This window comes from Salvelinus alpinus, chromosome 10 (genome assembly GCF_045679555.1).
Source record: "Salvelinus alpinus chromosome 10, SLU_Salpinus.1, whole genome shotgun sequence".
Classification (NCBI taxonomy): Eukaryota; Metazoa; Chordata; class Actinopteri; order Salmoniformes; family Salmonidae; genus Salvelinus; species Salvelinus alpinus.
Genome location: NC_092095.1, coordinates 68,877,804 through 68,899,089, shown reverse-complemented (window position 1 = coordinate 68,899,089; position 21,286 = coordinate 68,877,804). Strand labels below are relative to the sequence as shown.

The following is a 21,286-nucleotide window of genomic DNA, read 5'->3' as shown; positions in this document are numbered from 1 at the left end:
AACAGTAGGATAACATTCCCTTTAAGTTCTAGTTAGAGTTTATCTAACAGTAGGATAACATTCCCTTTAAGTTCTAGTTAGAGTTTATCTAACAGTAGGATAACATTCCCTTTAAGTTCTAGTTAGAGTTTATCTAACAGTAGGATAACATTCCCTTTAAGTTCTAGTTAGAGTTTATCTAACAGTAGGATACCATTCCCTTTAAGTTCTAGTTAGAGTTTATCTAACAGTAGGATAACATTCCCTTTAAGTTCTAGTTAGAGTTTATCTAACAGTAGGATAACATTCCCTTTAAGTTCTAGTTAGAGTTTATCTAACAGTAGGATAACATTCCCTTTAAGTTCTAGTTAGAGTTTATCTAACAGTAGGATAACATTCCCTTTAAGTTCTAGTTAGAGTTTATCTAACAGTAGGATAACATTACCTTTAAGTTCTAGTTAGAGTTTATCTAACAGTAGGATAACATTCCCTTTAAGTTCTAGTTAGAGTTTATCTAACAGTAGGATAACATTCCCTTTAAGTTCTAGTTAGAGTTTATCTAACAGTAGGATAACATTCCCTTTAAGTTCTAGTTAGAGTTTATCTAACAGTAGGATAACATTCCCTTTAAGTTCTAGTTAGAGTTTATCTAACAGTAGGATAACATTCCCTTTAAGTTCTAGTTAGAGTTTATCTAACAGTAGGATACCATTCCCTTTAAGTTCTAGTTAGAGTTTATCTAACAGTAGGATAACATTCCCTTTAAGTTCTAGTTAGAGTTTATCTAACAGTAGGATACCATTCCCTTTAAGTTCTAGTTAGAGTTTATCTAACAGTAGGATAACATTCCCTTTAAGTTCTAGTTAGAGTTTATCTAACAGTAGGATAACATTCCCTTTAAGTTCTAGTTAGAGTTTATCTAACAGTAGGATAACATTCCCTTTAAGTTCTAGTTAGAGTTTATCTAACAGTAGGATAACATTCCCTTTAAGTTCTAGTTAGAGTTTATCTAACAGTAGGATAACATTCCCTTTAAGTTCTAGTTAGAGTTTATCTAACAGTAGGATAACATTCCCTTTAAGTTCTAGTTAGAGTTTATCTAACAGTAGGATAACATTCCCTTTAAGTTCTAGTTAGAGTTTATCTAACAGTAGGATAACATTCCCTTTAAGTTCTAGTTAGAGTTTATCTAACAGTAGGATAACATTCCCTTTAAGTTCTAGTTAGAGTTTATCTAACAGTAGGATAACATTCCCTTTAAGTTCTAGTTAGAGTTTATCTAACAGTAGGATAACATTCCCTTTAAGTTCTAGTTAGAGTTTATCTAACAGTAGGATAACATTCCCTTTAAGTTCTAGTTAGAGTTTATCTAACAGTAGGATAACGTTCCCTTTAAGTTCTAGTTAGAGTTTATCTAACAGTAGGATAACATTCCCTTTAAATTCTAGTTAGAGTTTATCTAACAGTAGGATAACATTCCCTTTAAGTTCTAGTTAGAGTTTATCTAACAGTAGGATAACATTCCCTTTAAGTTCTAGTTAGAGTTTATCTAACAGTAGGATAACATTCCAAAAACATCCAGAGAATGTTTTTGATTAAATATATATGGTTCTAGAACTTTTTTAGGTGAAATATCCTTGGAATGTTCTCCTAACATTCACTAAAATGTTGTACATTACATCTGTAACAGACACCACATGTTGTACATTACATCTGTACCAGACACCACATGTTGTACATTACATCTGTAACAGACACCACATGTTGTACATTACATCTGTACCAGACACCACATGTTGTACATTACATCTGTAACAGACACCACATGTTGTACATTACATCTGTACCAGACACCACATGTTGTACATTACATCTGTAACAGACACCACATGTTGTACATTACATCTGTAACAGACACCACATGTTGTACATTACATCTGTAACAGACACCACATGTTTGTATGTTTAGGGTTTAGGGTGCAAAAAACACTCCCCTGATGTTACAAGGATGTTCCCAGAACACATTTCATCTGTTCTTTAAAGGTTCCCAGAATGTTTCATTAGGTTGTGGGAACAGTCTAGTGGAAAAATTGTGGGGACATCACATATCTGACATTCAGATAATGTTTGTATCATGGTGAACAAAACATTCCTTTGATGTTGCAAGAATGTTGACAAAACAGCCTTTTTAAGTTCTTTAAACGTTGCCAGATGTCACGCCCTGACCTTAGAGAGCCGTTTAATTTCTCTATTTGGTTAGGTCAGGGTGTGATGTGGGGTGGGCATTCTATGTTTTGTTTTCTAGGTTTCTGTATTTCTATGTTTTGGCCGGGTATGGTTCTCAATCAGGGACAGCTGTCTATCGTTATCTCTGTTTGAGAATCATACTTAGGCAGCCTTTTTCCCCACCTAATGTTGTGGGTAATTATTATTTTCCGTGTGTGTTTGTGTGCACCTCGGTAGCGTCACGTTCATTGCTGTTTACCTGTTTGTTTTGTTAAGGTTTTCACTCCGATTATAAGATGTGGAACGACATGCACGCTGCGCCTTGGTTGATTTATGACAGGGAGTTTGAGGATAGCGAGCGCGACACCAGAACATTTTCATTCGGTTGTGGGAACAGTCTGGGTACAAGAGATACAGTGCCTTCAGAAAGTACAGACTTATTCCCACATTGTGTTACAGCCTGAATTTAAAATGGATTCAATTGAGATGTTTTGTCACTGGCTTACACACGATACCCCATAACATCAAGGTGGAATACTGGCCTACACACGACACCCCATAACATCAACGAGGAATACTGGCCTACACACGACACCCCATAACATCAACGAGGAATACTGGCCTACACACGATGCCCCATAACATCAACGAGGAATACTGGCCTACACACGATACCCCATAACATCAACGTGGAATACTGGCCTACACACAATATCCCATAACATCAACGTGGAATACTGGCCTACACACGATGCCCCATAACATCAACGTGGAATACTGGCCTACACACGATGCCCCATAACATCAACGTGGAATACTGGCCTACACACGATACCCCATAACATCAAAGTGGAATACTGGCCTACACACGATGCCCCATAACATCAACGAGGAATACTGGCCTACACACGATGCCCCATAACATCAACGTGGAATACTGGCCTACACACGATGCCCCATAACATCAACGTGGAATACTGGCCTACACACGACACCCCATAACATCAACGTGGAATACTGGCCTACACACGATACCCCATAACATCAACGTGGAATACTGGCCTACACACGATACCCCATAACAGCAACGTGGAATACTGGCCTACACACGATACCCCATAACATCAACGTGGAATACTGGCCTACACACGATGCCCCATAACATCAACGTGGAATACTGGCCTACACACGATGCCCCATAACATCAAAGTGGAATACTGGCCTACACACGATGCCCCATAACATCAAAGTGGAATACTGGCCTACACACGATACCCCATAACATCAAAGTGGAATACTGGCCTACACACGACACCCCATAACATCAACGTGGAATACTGGCCTACACACGATGCCCCATAACATCAACGTGGAATACTGGCCTACACACGATACCCCATAACGTCAACGTGGAATACTGGCCTACACACAATATCCCATAACATCAACGTGGAATACTGGCCTACACACGATACCCCATAACATCAACGTGGAATACTGGCCTACACACGATGCCCCATAACATCAACGTGGAATACTGGCCTACACACGATGCCCCATAACATCAACGTGGAATACTGGCCTACACACAATATCCCATAACATCAACGTGGAATACTGGCTTACACACAATATCCCATAACATCAACGAGGAATACTGGCTTACACACAATATCCCATAACATCAACGAGGAATACTGGCCTACACACGACACCCCATAACATCAACGTGGAATACTGGCTTACACACGATGCCCCATAACATCAACGAGGAATACTGGCTTACACACAATATCCCATAACATCAACGAGGAATACTGGCTTACACACAATATCCCATAACATCAACGAGGAATACTGGCCTACACACGACACCCCATAACATCAACGTGGAATACTGGCTTACACACGATGCCCCATAACATCAACGAGGAATACTGGCTTACACACAATATCCCATAACATCAACGAGGAATACTGGCTTACACACAATATCCCATAACATCAACGAGGAATACTGGCTTACACACAATATCCCATAACATCAACGTGGAATACTGGCCTACACACGACACCCCATAACATCAAAGTGGAATACTGGCCTACACACGATGCCCCATAACATCAACGTGGAATACTGGCCTACAGACGATGCCCCATAACATCAACGTGGAATACTGGCCTACACACGATGCCCCATAACATCAACGTGGAATACTGGCCTACACACGATACCCCATAACATCAACGTGGAATACTGGCCTACACACGATGCCCCATAACATCAACGTGGAATACTGTTATTTAAAATTTTTACAAATTAATCAAAAATTAAAATCTGAAATGTCTTGAGTCAATAAGTATTCAACCCCTTTGTTATGACAAGCCTAAATCATTTCAGGGGTAAAAATGAGCATGGCCTCCCTCATCTCCCTGGGTCGCTCCTCTTTTTAGTTCACTGCAGCTAGCGACTGGAACGAGCTGCAACAAACACTCAAACTGGACAGTTTAATATCAATCTCTTCATTCAAAGACTCAATCATGGACACTCTTACTGACAGTTGTGGCTGCTTTGTGTGATGTATTGTTGTCTCTACCTTCTTGCCCTTTGTGCTGTTGTTTGTGCCCAATAATGTTTGTACCATGGTTTGTGCTGCTACCATGTTGTGCTGCTGCCATGTTGTGTTGCTACCATGTTTTGTCATGTTGTGTTACTACCATACTGTGTTGTCATGTGCAGCTGCCATGCTATGTTGTTGTCTTAGGTCTCTCTTTATGTAGTGTTGTGGTGTCTCTCTTGTCGTGATGTGTGATTTATCCTATATATATATTTTTTTTTTAATCTCCCGTCCCCACAGGAGGCCTTTCACCTTTTGGTAGGCCATCATTATAAATAACAATTTGTTCTTAACTGACTTACCTAGTTAAATAAAGGTTAAATAAATACATTAAAAATACATATTTTTTTTAAACCCACAAATACAATTATTAAGGTCCATCAGTCGAGCAGTGAATTTCAATACATATTCACAGATTCAACCACACGTTCATATCTTTCACCTGGATTCACCTGGTCAGTCTACGTCATGGAAAGAGCAGGAGTTCTTAATGTTTTGTATACTCAGTTGTCGTGTCTTTGGCCGTGCCGGATGAAGTGATATGACATGCTATTCTATAAAATAATTTCTCTGTAATTAATATTACCTGATTAAGCTAATCAGGTAAATGTAATTAACTAGAAATTTGGGGCACCACGAAAGAAAGAGCTGTTAACTTCCGAATAAACTCTTAAAGACCTAGTAATATTTTACATCAATAGCAGTCAATATTTAATCGTCACTTTATTTAGTCTCATCTGAAAGTCGTAAATTCTTGGTTATCTTCACGAACCCTGGCTAACAAGTTGAATAAGCAATACAACATTTGGTTAAATTATTTATTTACTAAATACCTAAATAATCACACTGAATTACATCTACACAGAATGGATCATACAATGATTACAAATTATGTCATAAAGGAAAACGTCCCTTGCGGACGGAACAGATATGACGGCTGGTTACACAAAGAAATCCCCAATCCCCGTTGGGTTTTGAGTGAAAGAGCGGGAAGACTGAGTAACAAAGGGAGAAGCTATGCTATCGTAAATACAGAATCTTATGCATTCTAAATAACCGCCCATTTGGAAAAAGGAAAATGCAATAAATATTTACTCTGAGCTGCGCTTCAATAAGTTGGTCGTAGATGGAAGGCCGGGTTGCCCAGCAGGGATCTCTTGTCCTCTGAAGAATGTCTCTGGTGGTAAACTGGATACGTCGTCCGTCCTTTCCTAGCCCGCTGCTAACTCAACGGCTAGGAGGTATCACTTCTGGAGTGAATAAGAGTTCAAAGTTCATACCAAGTTGCCATACTTTTAAGCTCATACCTATATTCTGGCTGTTATAGTCGAAATTCATCCTTTCGGCGTGTCGATCGTCACCTTCACATTGAACACGATGCTAATTTCATTAGGTTATTATCTGAGCTCTTTTAACGTAGGACCGTCGTCCTCACGTCCTCGGAACAGAAAGTTGAATTTCCGTCAACGGGTTTATATAGTGGTGAAAGAACGACGTGTTTCATAGTGTACACCCAGTGTCTGTTCACTTGGGCGGGGCCTCTGAGTGAGCAGAGTTTCTCTATGACAAACCGTTCTCTCATTTAAGAAGCTAAAATTACATTTCATCTTTTCACAAATAGTTTCATATTTAAACATTTAAATTGCACAACAATTCCATGTGAATCTGATAACTAGAATGTGTCAACTTTCCAAGATACAGTTTATGTCATCCTGTCATTAGTAGTAATGTCTCAGACAACAACTGATCTGAGATCATATTCATTAAGTCTTAACGCATATTTTCAACTGGTTGGATTACCGAAATATGGTTCCGTTTCCCACCTTTCGATGTTACCAGACTCTCTATGTTACAAAGGCTTTACAAGAGTCAACTCTATAGAGTAGAGAGAGAAAAGGGCAAAGGTATTTATGGGGGTCATAAACCTCCCCCAACAGGCCAATGTCATGACATGAATTTAAAAAAAAAATCTAATCAAACATGGTTACAGAATATGTGGAATTAAACCTACAGTCTTAAGAACTTCAGCCAGATGATTAACCCTCCGCTCCACCAGGGGGCAGCTGTGACCACGTGGGGTTTCTTCAGTCCAATACGGTCAATCAGGACACAGAACCTGATTGACCATATTTAACTGAAAAAAAAACACAAGGTCACAGCTGTCCCCTGGTGGAGCGGAGGGTTAATACTTTGGCTCGGGAACCAAACTTTGCAAGTTCAAAACTCACATGTGCAGATTGTTAACATATATGAAGTGTACATAATATGATTGTGTTTATGTGGTTAAATGCTGTTCAGATGTACTCTAATCTGCATTAACATTCGGTCAAACTTAAATATTACATTTTCTAAATGCTCTTGAAATGTTCTGAGGACCTTAAAGACAAGCTAACATGTATATTGTGTGAACATCAATGGAATATTATGTCAAACCTGAAACAAATATGCTATGAACATCATACAAACAGACTTATTTCATTCTTACAACATTAAGGGAATGTCCTGTGCGACCTAACTTAAAACCTCTAACGAGTCACCAACCCTGATCCGGGAGCACCCCCCACCACCCCCCCACTGAGTAGCATAGCTAGCATAGCGTCACAAGTAACTTGTAGCATCTAAATATCATTAAATCACAAGTCCAAGACACCAGATGAAAGATACAGGTCTTGTGAATAAAGCCACCATTTCAGATTTTTAAAATGTTTTACAGGGAAGACACAATATGTAAATCTATTAGCTAACCACGTTAGCAAAGGACACGATTTTTTTACTCCCAACAGTTTTTTCCTGCGTCAGTAGCTATCACTAATTCGACTAAATAAAAATATATATAGCCACTAACCAAGAAACAACTTCATAAGATGACAGTCTGATAACATATTTATGGTATAGCATAGTTTTTTTTTGGAAAAATGTGCATTTTTCAGGTATAAATCACAGTTCTACATTGCAGCTGCAATCTGAAATAGTGCTGACCCAGCCAGAACAATTACAGAGACCAACGTCATATAACGAATTACTCATCTTAAAACATTTCAGAAAAATACACAGCGTACAGATATTGAAAGCCCAACATCTGGTGAATCCAAACAATATTTCAGATTTATTAAATGTTTTATAACGAAAACAAAATGTAGCGCTAAATTAGCATAGCTATACCAGGCAGATTCGGCTGGGCGCCCACGGCCAGTTCACATGCACAACAGATATGATATAACATCGTAAATTGGGTCTTACTATGGCTGATCTTTCATCAGAATGTTGATCAAAGTGTCCTTTGTCAAGATGAGTCGTTGGTTCCGTTCAGAATTGTTCCTTTCCCACTCCATTTAGCACAGGTACTGGTCGAGTGGCACGGATCTCTCAAACGTAAATAAAATCAGACAACGGAACACCGCAAAACTCCCGAAAAAAATCTAATAATCTGATTAAACTATATTGAAAAAACATACATTACGATGATATGGTCACATGTATCAAACAAAATTCGACACGGAGATAGTTTTCATCCATAACGCCAGCAAAACAGTACACAATCGCAGCTCCAACTCGTGCGAATCAGAAAACCGGAAGTTGTCGGTCACGCCAAAGAAATAGGTCTTATTTCACGTCAGTACCAGATAAACAAAGAATTTCTCCTCTGACGTCCTCTTGACACCCAGAGGAAGGCGAATGAAGTGTGTTTCTGGTCTTAGGGGTCATGACCATATATAGGCAGAGCGTTGAAGCGAGCATAGACTTCTTGCATTCTACTTCTTGGTCAGGGAAAGTGCTGTCAAATGACTTGTGTATCACTCAGAGACAAAATTGAAACGGTTTTAGAAACTAGAGATTGTTTTCTTTCCAATGGTATTATTTATATGCATATAGTAAGAGCAATATAATTGAATAAGAGGCAGTTTAATCTGTAGAGCAAATTATGCTAATGGGAAAATAGCACCCCCTGTATTCTCAAGAATTAAACATTGTATGAATGTCATCCCAACTGAGCATATTTTGTATTTTGGGAACTTATCTCTTGTAATGTACCCACACTGTTCCCACAACATAATTACCTGTTCTGGGAAAGGCTGTTCTGTCAACGTTCTTGCAACATCAAAGGAATGTTTTGTTCACTCTGATAAAAACACTAAATGATTGTCAGCACACCTGGACAGTTGTTTTGTTTGTTTGGGGAACATATCTCTTGTCATGTCCACACAATGTTCCCACAACCTTATGAAACATTCTGGGAACCTTTAAAAAGCAGACTAAATGTGTTCTGGGAACGCTCTTGTAATACAAGGTGAATATTTTTTGCACCCTAAAGGAAACGTTGTATAATGATCTGCACGACGGGACAGTTTTTGTGTTTTGGGAAGATATCTTTTGTGATTTTCCCATAATGTTCTCAACTAGACTGTTCCCACAACCTAACAAACCATTATGGGAACCTTTAAAGAACAGATTACAGGTGTTCTAGGAACATTCTTTCAACATCAGGCGATGGTTTTATACCAACATAATCATCTCCACGAATGGACAGTTTTTGTATTATAAGAACATTTGCCGCGACCTAACGAATGTTCTGGGAACCTTCACAGAAACAATTTTGGTTTGCTGGGTATACACACATGGACTCTCTCTATTCCTTCCTTCCTGCCTTCCTTCCTTCCTTCCTTCCTGCCTGCCTTCCTTTCTCTCTCTCTCTAACACACACGATCCCTGTGCGTTTCTGCAGTGTCTGACTATAAAAACATTATCCGACCAGAGAACAAGGGCCAACAAACCTCCAGAAGTCATCTATCTGAGGGACTGCATCCAATTACAGGCCCGGGAATACTTAGCCAATCAGAGCCAATAAAATATTATCTTAGCCAATCACACCCAATAAATATTAGTCTGGCCAATCACAGCCTTTAAAATAACCCCATTCAACTGACTGGCAGATATAGGCCAGGAGGGAGCTAAAATGATTCACACACACACACACACACACACACACACACACACACACACACACACACACACACACACACACACACACACACACACACACACACACACACACACACACACACACACACACCACACCCACCCACCCACCCACCCACACACACACACACCACACCACACCCACACACACACCATACCCACACACACATACCATACCCACACCCACACCCACACACACCACACCCACACACACACCACACACACACACACACTATACACACATACACACACACACCACAGCCACACACACACCCACACACCACACACACACCACACACACCATACCCACACACACACCATACCCACACACACAGACCACACCCACACCATACACACACACACATACACACATACACAGAGACTCCTCACCAATCCCCATACTTCCAGGCAAGTTCATTAGTTAGTGATTCGTCTCCAACAGTGTAGCCCAACCCAGCGCTCGCTGCTCGGCCTTCTGGGTACAGACCGAGCGTCCCTCATTTGGGAGTAGGTCACTGCATTGCATTTCCACACTAATTCATTCCATGACGAAGCCCAACGCTGAGACACCCCACTAATGTCTCTGACTGTCTAATTGACTGGGCCTCTTCGCTCTTCACACACCGACTGTCTGTATGTTTAAGACGTCAAATATTCAAATCCAATGGAGATTTCCCCATTAAGCGCATCATTAATTCTATGTAAATGTTCCTGTGGATTGATTAAGTCATTATGACTGAGTGTTGCTGGAGGAGAGAGGGGGAGAGAGAGGGGGAGGAGAGGGGGAGAGAGAGGGGTGATGAGGAGAGGGGTGATGAGGAGAGGGGTGATGAGATGGGTGATGAGGAGAGGGGGAGAGAGAGGGGTGATGAGGAGAGGGGTGATGAGAGGGGTGATGAGGAGAGGGGTGATGAGGAGAGGGGTGATGAGATGGGTGATGAGGAGAGGGGGAGAGAGAGGGGTGATGAGGAGAGGGGTGATGAGAGGGGTGCTGAGGAGAGGGGGAGAGAGAGGGGTGATGAGGAGAGGGGTGATGAGAGGGGTGATGAGGAGAGGGGGAGAGAGAGGGGTGATGAGGAGAGGGGTGATGAGAGGGGTGATGAGGAGAGGGGTGATGAGAGGGGTGATGATGAGAGGGGAGAGAGAGGGGTGATGAGGAGAGGGGTGATGAGAGGGGTGATGAGGAGAGGGGTGATGAGGATGGACTGATCTGCAATATACGTACTGGTCAACACACAGGGTGACTAACTGACCTGCCAGTGGAGAATTATGCTCCAAATGAGTCCAAGAATCAGTTTATGATTCCCATCAACAATGTCGGCTCCTCCTATATTCACCAGTTCAACCTGCAGAGAAGATACAGGGAGGGAGAGATAGAGGGAGATACAGGGAGGGAGATACAGGGAGGGAGAGATAGAGGGAAACACAGGGAGGGAGAGATACAGGGAGATACAGGGAGGGAGAGATGGAGGGAGATACAGGGAGGGAGAGATACAGGGAGATACAGGGAGGGAGAGATGGAGGGAGATACAGGGAGGGAGAGAGAGAGGGAAACACAGGGAGGGAGAGATACAGGGAGATACAGGGAGGGAGAGATGGAGGGAGATACAGGGAGGGAGAGAGAGAGGGAAATACAGGGCGGGAGATACAGGGAGGAAGAGAGAGGGAAATACAGGGAGGAAGAGATAGGGAAATACAGGGAGGGAGAGATGGAGGGAGATACAGGGAGGGAGAGATACAGGGAGATACAAGGAGGCAGGGAGGGAGAGAGATGCAGGGATGGAACGATAGAGAGAGATACAGGTAGGGAGGGAGAGAGAGATACAGGGATGGAGGGAGAGAGAGAGAGATACAGGGAGGGAGGGAGAGAGAGAGATACAGGGAGGGAGGGAGGGAGGGAGAGATAGAGAGAGAGATACAGGGAGGGATAGAGAGAGAGATACAGGGATGGAGTGATAGAGAGAAATACAGAGAAGGAGGGAGAGAGATAGAGGGAGGGAGAGAGAGGATACAGGGAGGGAGCGATAGAGAGAGACACAGGGATGGAGAGATAGAGAGAGATACAGGTAGGGAGGGAGAGAGAGATACAGGGATGGAGGGAGAGAGAGAGAGATACAGGGAGGGAGGGAGAGAGAGAGATACAGGGAGGGAGGGAGGGAGGGAGAGATAGAGAGAGAGATACAGGGAGGGATAGAGAGAGAGATACAGAGAGGGAGAGGTGGAGATAGAGAGATAGAGGGAGGGAGAGATAGAGATAGATATAGGGAGGGAGAGAGAAGGAGATACAGCTCTACCACCTCCAGAACCCTTGACTGGTGTAAACTAATGCATGAACATACTGTATATACACACTATACTGAGCACTCTATTGCTGACATACGCTAACATAGACATGCAGTCAAATATCCCTAATATAACAGAGGAGATACTCTCCTCCTCTTCTCACTATTCCTCTTCCTACCCCTCCTCTCTTCCCCCTCCTCTCTTCCTCCCCATCCTCTCTTCCTCCTCCTCCTCTCTTCCCCCTCCTCTCTTCCTCCCCATCCTCTCTTCCTCCTCCTCTCTTCCCCCTCATCTCTTCCTACCCCTCCTCTCTTCCCCCTCCTCTCTTCCTCCCCATCCTCTCTTCCTCCTCCTCCTCTCTTCCCCCTCCTCTCTTCCTCCCCATCCTCTCTTCCTCCTCCTCTCTTCCCCCTCATCTCTTCCTACCCCTCCTCTCTTCCTCCTCCTCTCTTCCTCCCCATCATCTCTTCCTCCTCCTCTCTTCCTCCTCCTCCTCTCTTCCTCCCCCTCCTCTCTTCCTCCCCCTTCTCTCTTCCTCCCCTTCTCTCTTCCTCCCCCTTCTCTCTTCCTCCTCCTCTCTTCCCCCTCCTCTCTTCCTCCTCCTCTCTTCCCCCTCCTCTCTTCCTCCTCCTCCTCTCTTCCTCCCCCTCCTCTCTTCCTCCCCCTTCTCTCTTCCTCCCCCTTCTCTCTTCCTCCCCATCCTCTCTTCCTCCTCCTCTCTTCCCCCTCCTCTCTTCCTCCCCCTTCTCTCTTCCTCCCCATCCTCTCTTCCTCCTCCTCTCTTCCCCCTCCTCTCTTCCTCCTCCTCTCTACCCCCTCCTCTCTTCCTCCTCCTCTCTTCCCCCTCCTCTCTTCCCCCTCCTCTCTTCCTCCTCCTCTCTTCCTTCTCCTCCTCTCTTTCTCTCCCTCCTCTCTTCCTCCTCCTCCTCTCTTTCTCCCCCTCCTCTCTTTCTCCTCCTCTCTTCCCCCTCCTCTCTTCCTCCTCCTCTCTTCCCCCTCCTCTCTTCCTCCTCATCCTCTCTTCCTCCCCCTTCTCTCTTCCTTCTCCTCCTCCTCTCTTCCTCTCTTTCTCTCCCTCCTCTCTTCCTCCTCCTCCTCTCTTCCTTCTCCTCCTCTCTTTCTCTCCCTCCTCTCTTCCTCCTCCTCCTCCTCTCTTCCTACCCCTCCTCTCTTCCTCCTCCTCTCTTCCTCCTCCTCTCTTCCTCTCTTCCTCTCCCTCCTCTCCCCCCCCCCCCCCCCGCTCCTCCTCCTCCTCAGTGTGTGATCTGTTCACTAATACGTACATTGTTCTTCTGTAGTATCTGCAGAGCTCTATTGACATTGTTTAGTGAGTGGAGGCGCGTGACTCCTCTCTCTTTCACCTGCAGACTCAGAACACACACATCACACAGAGAGAGAGAGAACACACGCACACAGAGAGAGAGAGAGAGAGAACACACGCACACAGAGAGAGAGAGAACACACATCACACAGAGAGAGAGAACACACGCACACAGAGAGAGAGAGAGAACACACGCACACAGAGAGAGAGAGAACACACGCACACAGAGAGAGAGAGAACACACACACACAGAGAGAGAGAGAGAGAACACACGCACACAGAGAGAGAGAGAACACACACACACACAGAGAGAGAGAGAGAGAACACACGCACACAGAGAGAGAGAGAACACACGCACACAGAGAGAGAGAGAACACACGCACACAGAGAGAGAGAGAACACACGCACACAGAGAGAGAGAGAGAGAGAACACACGCACACAGAGAGAGAGAGAACACACGCACACAGAGAGAGAGAGAACACACGCACACAGAGAGAGAGAGAACACACGCACACAGAGAGAGAGAGAGAGAGAGAGAACACACGCACACAGAGAGAGAGAGAACACACGCACACAGAGAGAGAGAGAACACACGCACACAGAGAGAGAGAGAACACACACACACAGAGAGAGAGAGAGAGAGAACACACGCACACAGAGAGAGAGAGAACACACGCACACAGAGAGAGAGAGAACACACACACACAGAGAGAGAGAGAGAGAGAACACACGCACACAGAGAGAGAGAACACACGCACACAGAGAGAGAGAGAGAACACACACACACAGAGAGAGAGAGAGAGAGAGAACACACGCACACAGAGAGAGAGAGAGAGAGAACACACGCACACAGAGAGAGAGAGAACACACACAGAGAGAGAGAGAGAGAGAGAGAGAGAGAGAGAGAGAGAGAGAGAGAGAGAGAGAGAGAGAGAGAGAACACACACACACAGAGAGAAGAGAAGATATCCTTCAGAACACACAGAGGCTTTATTTACTGAACATGATATTAAAGACTTTGCTCAGGGCCATTGCTGAAAGAGGTTTATATTACAATAAAAGGTCTTGTATAAAGTTTAGGACAAAGATAGAGGAGAGGAGAGGAGGAGGAGAAGAAATGCAAGGAGAAAGACAACAGGTTGGTATAATAGGTGAGGAGATAAGTGAGGAGGTGAGGAGATAAGTGAGGAGGTGAGGAGATAAGTGGGGTTAGGAGATAAGTCGGGTCAAGAGGATAAGGAAGTGAGGAGATAGGTGAGGTTAGGAGGATGTGACGAGAGAAGTGAGGTTAGGAGGTGAGGAGGTGAGGTGGTGAGGAGGTGAGGGAGAGACATGGGGCTAGGAGGATAAGGAGGTGAGGTGGTGAGGAGGTGAGGGAGATACATGGGGCTAGGAGGATAAGGAGGTGAGGTGGTGAGGAGGTGAGGGAGAAACATGGGGCTAGGAGGATAAGGAGGTGAGGTGGTGAGGAGGTGAGGTGGTGAGGAGGTGAGGGAGATACATGGGGCTAGGAGGATAAGGAGGTGAGGTGGTGAGGAGGTGAGGGAGATACATGGGGCTAGGGGGATAAGGAGGTGAGGTGGTGAGGAGGTGAGGGAGATACATGGGGCTAGGAGGATAAGGTGGTGAGGAGGTGAGGAGGTGAGGGAGATACATGGGGCTAGGAGGATAAGGAGGTGAGGAGGTGAGGTGGTGAGGAGGTGAGGAGGTGAGGAGGTGAGGGAGATACATGGGGCTAGGAGGATAAGGAGGTGAGGAGGTGAGGTGGTGAGGGAGATACATGGGGCTAGGAGGATAAGGAGGTGAGGAGGTGAGGTGGTGAGGGAGGTACATGGGGCTAGGAGGATAAGGAGGTGAGGTGGTGAGGAGGTGAGGGAGAGACATGGGGCTAGGAGGATAAGGAGGTGAGGTGGTGAGGAGGTGAGGGAGATACATGGGGCTAGGAGGATAAGGAGGTGAGGTGGTGAGGAGGTGAGGAGGTGAGGGAGATACATGGGGCTAGGAGGATAAGGAGGTGAGGAGGTGAGGTGGTGAGGGAGATACATGGGGCTAGGAGGATAAGGAGGTGAGGAGGTGAGGTGGTGAGGGAGGTACATGGGGCTAGGAGGATAAGGAGGTGAGGTGGTGAGGAGGTGAGGGAGAGACATGGGGCTAGGAGGATAAGGAGGTGAGGTGGTGAGGAGGTGAGGGAGATACATGGGGCTAGGGGGATAAGGAGGTGAGGTGGTGAGGAGGTGAGGGAGATACATGGGGCTAGGAGGATAAGGAGGTGAGGTGGTGAGGAGGTGAGGAGGTGAGGGAGATACATGGGGCTAGGAGGATAAGGAGGTGAGGTGGTGAGGAGGTGAGGGAGATACATGGGGCTAGGGGGATAAGGAGGTGAGGTGGTGAGGAGGTGAGGGAGATACATGGGGCTAGGAGGATAAGGAGGTGAGGTGGTGAGGAGGTGAGGGAGATACATGAGGTTAGGAGGATAAGGAGGTGAGGTGGTGAGGAGGTGAGGAGGTGAGGAGGTGAGGGAGATACATGGGGCTAGGAGGATAAGGAGGTGAGGTGGTGAGGAGGTGAGGGAGATACATGGGGCTAGGAGGATAAGGAGGTGAGGAGGTGAGGAGGTGAGGAGGTGAGGGAGATACATGGGGCTAGGAGGATAAGGAGGTGAGGAGGTTAGGAGGTGAGGAGGTGAGGAGGTGAGGGAGATACATGGGGCTAGGAGGATAAGGAGGTGAGGAGGTGAGGAGGTGAGGTGGTGAGGAGGTGAGGGAGATACATGGGGCTAGGAGGATAAGGAGGTGAGGTGGTGAGGAGGTGAGGGAGATACATGGGGCTAGGAGGATAAGGTGGTGAGGTGGTGAGGAGGTGAGGGAGATACATGGGACTAGGAGGATAAGGAGGTGAGGAGGTGAGGAGGTGAGGGAGATACATGGGACTAGGAGGATAAGGAGGTGAGGAGGTGAGGAGGTGAGGGAGATACATGGGGCTAGGAGGATAAGGAGGTGAGGTGGTGAGGAGGTGAGGGAGAGACATGGGGCTAGGAGGATAAGGAAGGAGGTGAGGAGGTGAGGAGGTGAGGGAGATACATGGGGCTAGGAGGATAAGGAGGTGAGGAGGTGAGGAGGTGAGGGAGATACATGGGGCTAGGAGGATAAGGAGGTGAGGTGGTGAGGAGGTGAGGGAGATACATGGGGCTAGGAGGATAAGGAGGTGAGGTGGTGAGGAGGTGAGGTGGTGAGGAGGTGAGGGAGATACATGGGGCTAGGAGGATAAGGAGGTGAGGTGGTGAGGAGGTGAGGAGGTGAGGGAGATACATGGGGCTAGGAGGATAAGGAGGTGAGGTGGTGAGGAGGTGAGGAGGTGAGGGAGATACATGGGGCTAGGAGGATAAGGAGGTGAGGTGGTGAGGAGGTGAGGAGGTGAGGGAGATACATGGGGCTAGGAGGATAAGGAGGTGAAGTGGTGAGGAGGTGAGGTGGTGAGGAGGTGAGGAGGTGAGGGAGATACATGGGGCTAGGAGGATAAGGAGGTGAGGAGGTGAGGAGGTGAGGGAGATACATGGGGCTAGGAGGATAAGGAGGTGAAGTGGTGAGGAGGTGAGGTGGTGAGGAGGTGAGGAGGTGAGGGAGATACATGGGGCTAGGAGGATAAGGAGGTGAGGTGGTGAGGAGGTGAGGGAGATACATGGGGCTAGGGGGATAAGGAGGTGAGGTGGTGAGGAGGTGAGGGAGATACATGGGGCTAGGAGGATAAGGAGGTGAGGAGGTGAGGAGGTGAGGGAGATACATGGGGCTAGGAAGATAAGGAGGTGAGGTGGTGAGGAGGTGAGGGAGATACATGGGGCTAGGAGGATAAGGAGGTGAGGAGGTGAGGAGGTGAGGGAGATACATGGGGCTAGAAGGATAAGGAGGTGAGGTGGTGAGGAGGTGAGGGAGATACATGGGGCTAGGAGGATAAGGATGTGAGGTGGTGAGGAGGTGAGGGAGATACATGGGGCTAGGAGGATAAGGAGGTGAGGTGGTGAGGAGGTGAGGGAGATACATGGGGCTAGGAGGATAAGGAGGTGAGGTGGTGAGGAGGTGAGGGAGATACATGGGGCTAGGAGGATAAGGAGGTGAGGAGGTGAGGAGGTGAGGAGGTGAGGGAGATACATGGGGCTAGGAGGATAAGGTGGTGAGGAGGTGAGGTGATGAGGAGGTGAGGGAGATACATGGGGCTAGGAGGATAAGGAGGTGAGGTGGTGAGGAGGTGAGGTGGTGAGGAGGTGAGGGAGATACATGGGGCTAGGAGGATAAGGAGGTGAGGAGGTGAGGAGGTGAGGGAGAGACATGGGGCTAGGAGGATAAGGAGGTGAGGTGGTGAGGAGGTGAGGGAGAGACATGGGGCTAGGAGGATAAGGAGGTGAGGTGGTGAGGAGGTGAGGGAGAGACATGGGGCTAGGAGGATAAGGAGGTGAGGTGGTGAGGAGGTGAGGGAGATACATGGGGCTAGGACGATAAGGAGGTGAGGAGGTGAGGAGGTGAGGGAGAGACATGGGGCTAGGAGGATAAGGAGGTGAGGTGGTGAGGAGGTGAGGGAGATACATGGGGCTAGGAGGATAAGGAGGTGAGGAGGTGAGGAGGTGAGGGAGAGACATGGGGCTAGGGGGATAAGGAGGTGAGGAGGTGAGGAGGTGAGGGAGAGACATGGGGCTAGGAGGATAAGGAGGTGAGGTGGTGAGGAGGTGAGGGAGATACATGGGGCTAGGAGGATAAGGAGGTGAGGAGGTGAGGAGGTGAGGGAGAGACATGGGGCTAGGGGGATAAGGAGGTGAAGTGGTGAGGAGGTGAGGTGGTGAGGAGGTGAGGAGGTGAGGGAGATACATGGGGCTAGGAGGATAAGGAGGTGAGGAGGTGAGGAGGTGAGGGAGATACATGGGGCTAGGAGGATAAGGAGGTGAAGTGGTGAGGAGGTGAGGTGGTGAGGAGGTGAGGAGGTGAGGGAGATACATGGGGCTAGGAGGATAAGGAGGTGAGGTGGTGAGGAGGTGAGGGAGATACATGGGGCTAGGGGGATAAGGAGGTGAGGTGGTGAGGAGGTGAGGGAGATACATGGGGCTAGGAGGATAAGGAGGTGAGGAGGTGAGGAGGTGAGGGAGATACATGGGGCTAGGAGGATAAGGAGGTGAGGTGGTGAGGAGGTGAGGGAGATACATGGGGCTAGGAGGATAAGGAGGTGAGGAGGTGAGGAGGTGAGGGAGATACATGGGGCTAGAAGGATAAGGAGGTGAGGTGGTGAGGAGGTGAGGGAGATACATGGGGCTAGGAGGATAAGGAGGTGAGGTGGTGAGGAGGTGAGGGAGATACATGGGGCTAGGAGGATAAGGAGGTGAGGTGGTGAGGAGGTGAGGGAGATACATGGGGCTAGGAGGATAAGGAGGTGAGGTGGTGAGGAGGTGAGGGAGATACATGGGGCTAGGAGGATAAGGAGGTGAGGAGGTGAGGAGGTGAGGAGGTGAGGGAGATACATGGGGCTAGGAGGATAAGGTGGTGAGGAGGTGAGGTGGTGAGGAGGTGAGGGAGATACATGGGGCTAGGAGGATAAGGAGGTGAGGTGGTGAGGAGGTGAGGTGGTGAGGAGGTGAGGGAGATACATGGGGCTAGGAGGATAAGGAGGTGAGGAGGTGAGGAGGTGAGGGAGAGACATGGGGCTAGGAGGATAAGGAGGTGAGGTGGTGAGGAGGTGAGGGAGAGACATGGGGCTAGGAGGATAAGGAGGTGAGGTGGTGAGGAGGTGAGGGAGAGACATGGGGCTAGGAGGATAAGGAGGTGAGGTGGTGAGGAGGTGAGGGAGATACATGGGGCTAGGAGGATAAGGAGGTGAGGAGGTGAGGAGGTGAGGGAGAGACATGGGGCTAGGAGGATAAGGAGGTGAGGTGGTGAGGAGGTGAGGGAGATACATGGGGCTAGGAGGATAAGGAGGTGAGGAGGTGAGGAGGTGAGGGAGAGACATGGGGCTAGGGGGATAAGGAGGTGAGGAGGTGAGGAGGTGAGGGAGAGACATGGGGCTAGGAGGATAAGGAGGTGAGGTGGTGAGGAGGTGAGGGAGATACATGGGGCTAGGAGGATAAGGAGGTGAGGAGGTGAGGAGGTGAGGGAGAGACATGGGGCTAGGGGGATAAGGAGGTGAGGAGGTGAGGAGGTGAGGGAGAGACATGGGGCTAGGAGGATAAGGAGGTGAGGTGGTGAGGAGGTGAGGGAGATACATGGGGCTAGGAGGATAAGGAGGTGAGGAGGTGAGGAGGTGAGGGAGAGACATGGGGCTAGGAGGATAAGGAGGTGAGGTGGTGGGGAGGTGAGGGAGATACATGGGGCTAGGAGGATAAGGAGGTGAGGAGGTGAGGAGGTGAGGGAGAGACATGGGGCTAGGAGGATAAGGAGGTGAGGTGGTGAGGAGGTGAGGGAGATACATGGGGCTAGGAGGATAAGGAGGTGAGGTGGTGGGGAGGTGAGGGAGATACATGGGGCTAGGAGGATAAGGAGGTGAGGTGGTGAGGGAGGTACATGGGGCTAGGAGGATAAGGAGGTGAGGTGGTGAGGAGGTGAGGGAGAGACATGGGGCTAGGAGGATAAGGAGGTGAGGTGGTGAGGAGGTGAGGGAGATACATGGGGCTAGGAGGATAAGGAGGTGAGGTGGTGAGGAGGTGAGGAGGTGAGGGAGATACATGGGGCTAGGAGGATAAGGAGGTGAGGTGGTGAGGAGGTGAGGGAGATACATGGGGCTAGGGGGATAAGGAGGTGAGGTGGTGAGGAGGTGAGGGAGATACATGGGGCTAGGAGGATAAGGAGGTGAGGTGGTGAGGAGGTGAGGAGGTGAGGGAGATACATGGGGCTAGGAGGATAAGGAGGTGAGGTGGTGAGGAGGTGAGGGAGATACATGGGGCTAGGGGGATAAGGAGGTGAGGTGGTGAGGAGGTGAGGGAGATACATGGGGCTAGGAGGATAAGGAGGTGAGGTGGTGAGGAGGTGAGGGAGATACATGGGGTTAGGAGGATAAGGAGGTGAGGTGGTGAGGAGGTGAGGAGGTGAGGAGGTGAGGGAGATACATGGGGCTAGGAGGATAAGGAGGTGAGGAGGTGAGGAGGTGAGGGAGATACATGGGGCTAGGAGGATAAGGAGGTGAGGAGGTGAGGAGGTGAGGAGGTGAGGGAGATACATGGGGCTAGGAGGATAAGGAGGTGAGGAGGTGAGGAGGTGAGGAGGTGAGGGAGATACATGGGGCTAGGAGGATAAGGAGGTGAGGAGGTGAGGAGGTGAGGTGGTGAGGAGGTGAGGGAGATACATGGGGCTAGGAGGATAAGGAGGTGAGGTGGTGAGGAGGTGAGGGAGATACATGGGGCTAGGAGGATAAGGAGGTGAGGTGGTGAGGAGGTGAGGGAGATACATGGGGCTAGGAGGATAAGGAGGTGAGGTGGTGAGGAGGTGAGGGAGATACATGGGACTAGGAGGATAAGGAGGTGAGGAGGTGAGGGAGATACATGGGGCTAGGAGGATAAGGAGGTGAGGAGGTGAGGAGGTGAGGGAGATACATGGGACTAGGAGGATAAGGAGGTGAGGAGGTGAGGAGGTGAGGGAGATACATGGGGCTAGGAGGATAAGGAGGTGAGGAGGTGAGGAGGTGAGGGAGATACATGGGACTAGGAGGATAAGGAGGTGAGGAGGTGAGGAGGTGAGGGAGATACATGGGGCTAGGAGGATAAGGAGGTGAGGTGGTGAGGAGGTGAGGGAGATACATGGGACTAGGAGGATAAGGAGGTGAGGAGGTGAGGGAGATACATGGGGCTATGAGGATAAGGAGGTGAGGAGGTGAGGAGGTGAGGGAGATACATGGGGCTAGGAGGATAAGGAG

The 21,286-nt window shown here is 47.9% G+C and overlaps 1 protein-coding gene across 1 annotated transcript in view; it reads right to left on the bottom strand.

Moving 5' to 3' along the window:
- Nucleotides 1–21,286, bottom strand: part of LOC139532984 (utrophin-like) — a 168,420-nt gene that overhangs the window by 1,994 nt on the left and 145,140 nt on the right. Inside the window, exons 4-5 of the mRNA XM_071331128.1 lie at nucleotides 13,367–13,444; nucleotides 11,054–11,146 (exon numbers count right to left, since the gene is read on the bottom strand). Coding sequence (XP_071187229.1) covers nucleotides 11,054–11,146; nucleotides 13,367–13,444 — 171 coding nt within the window. The remainder of the gene's footprint in view (nucleotides 1–11,053; nucleotides 11,147–13,366; nucleotides 13,445–21,286) is intronic.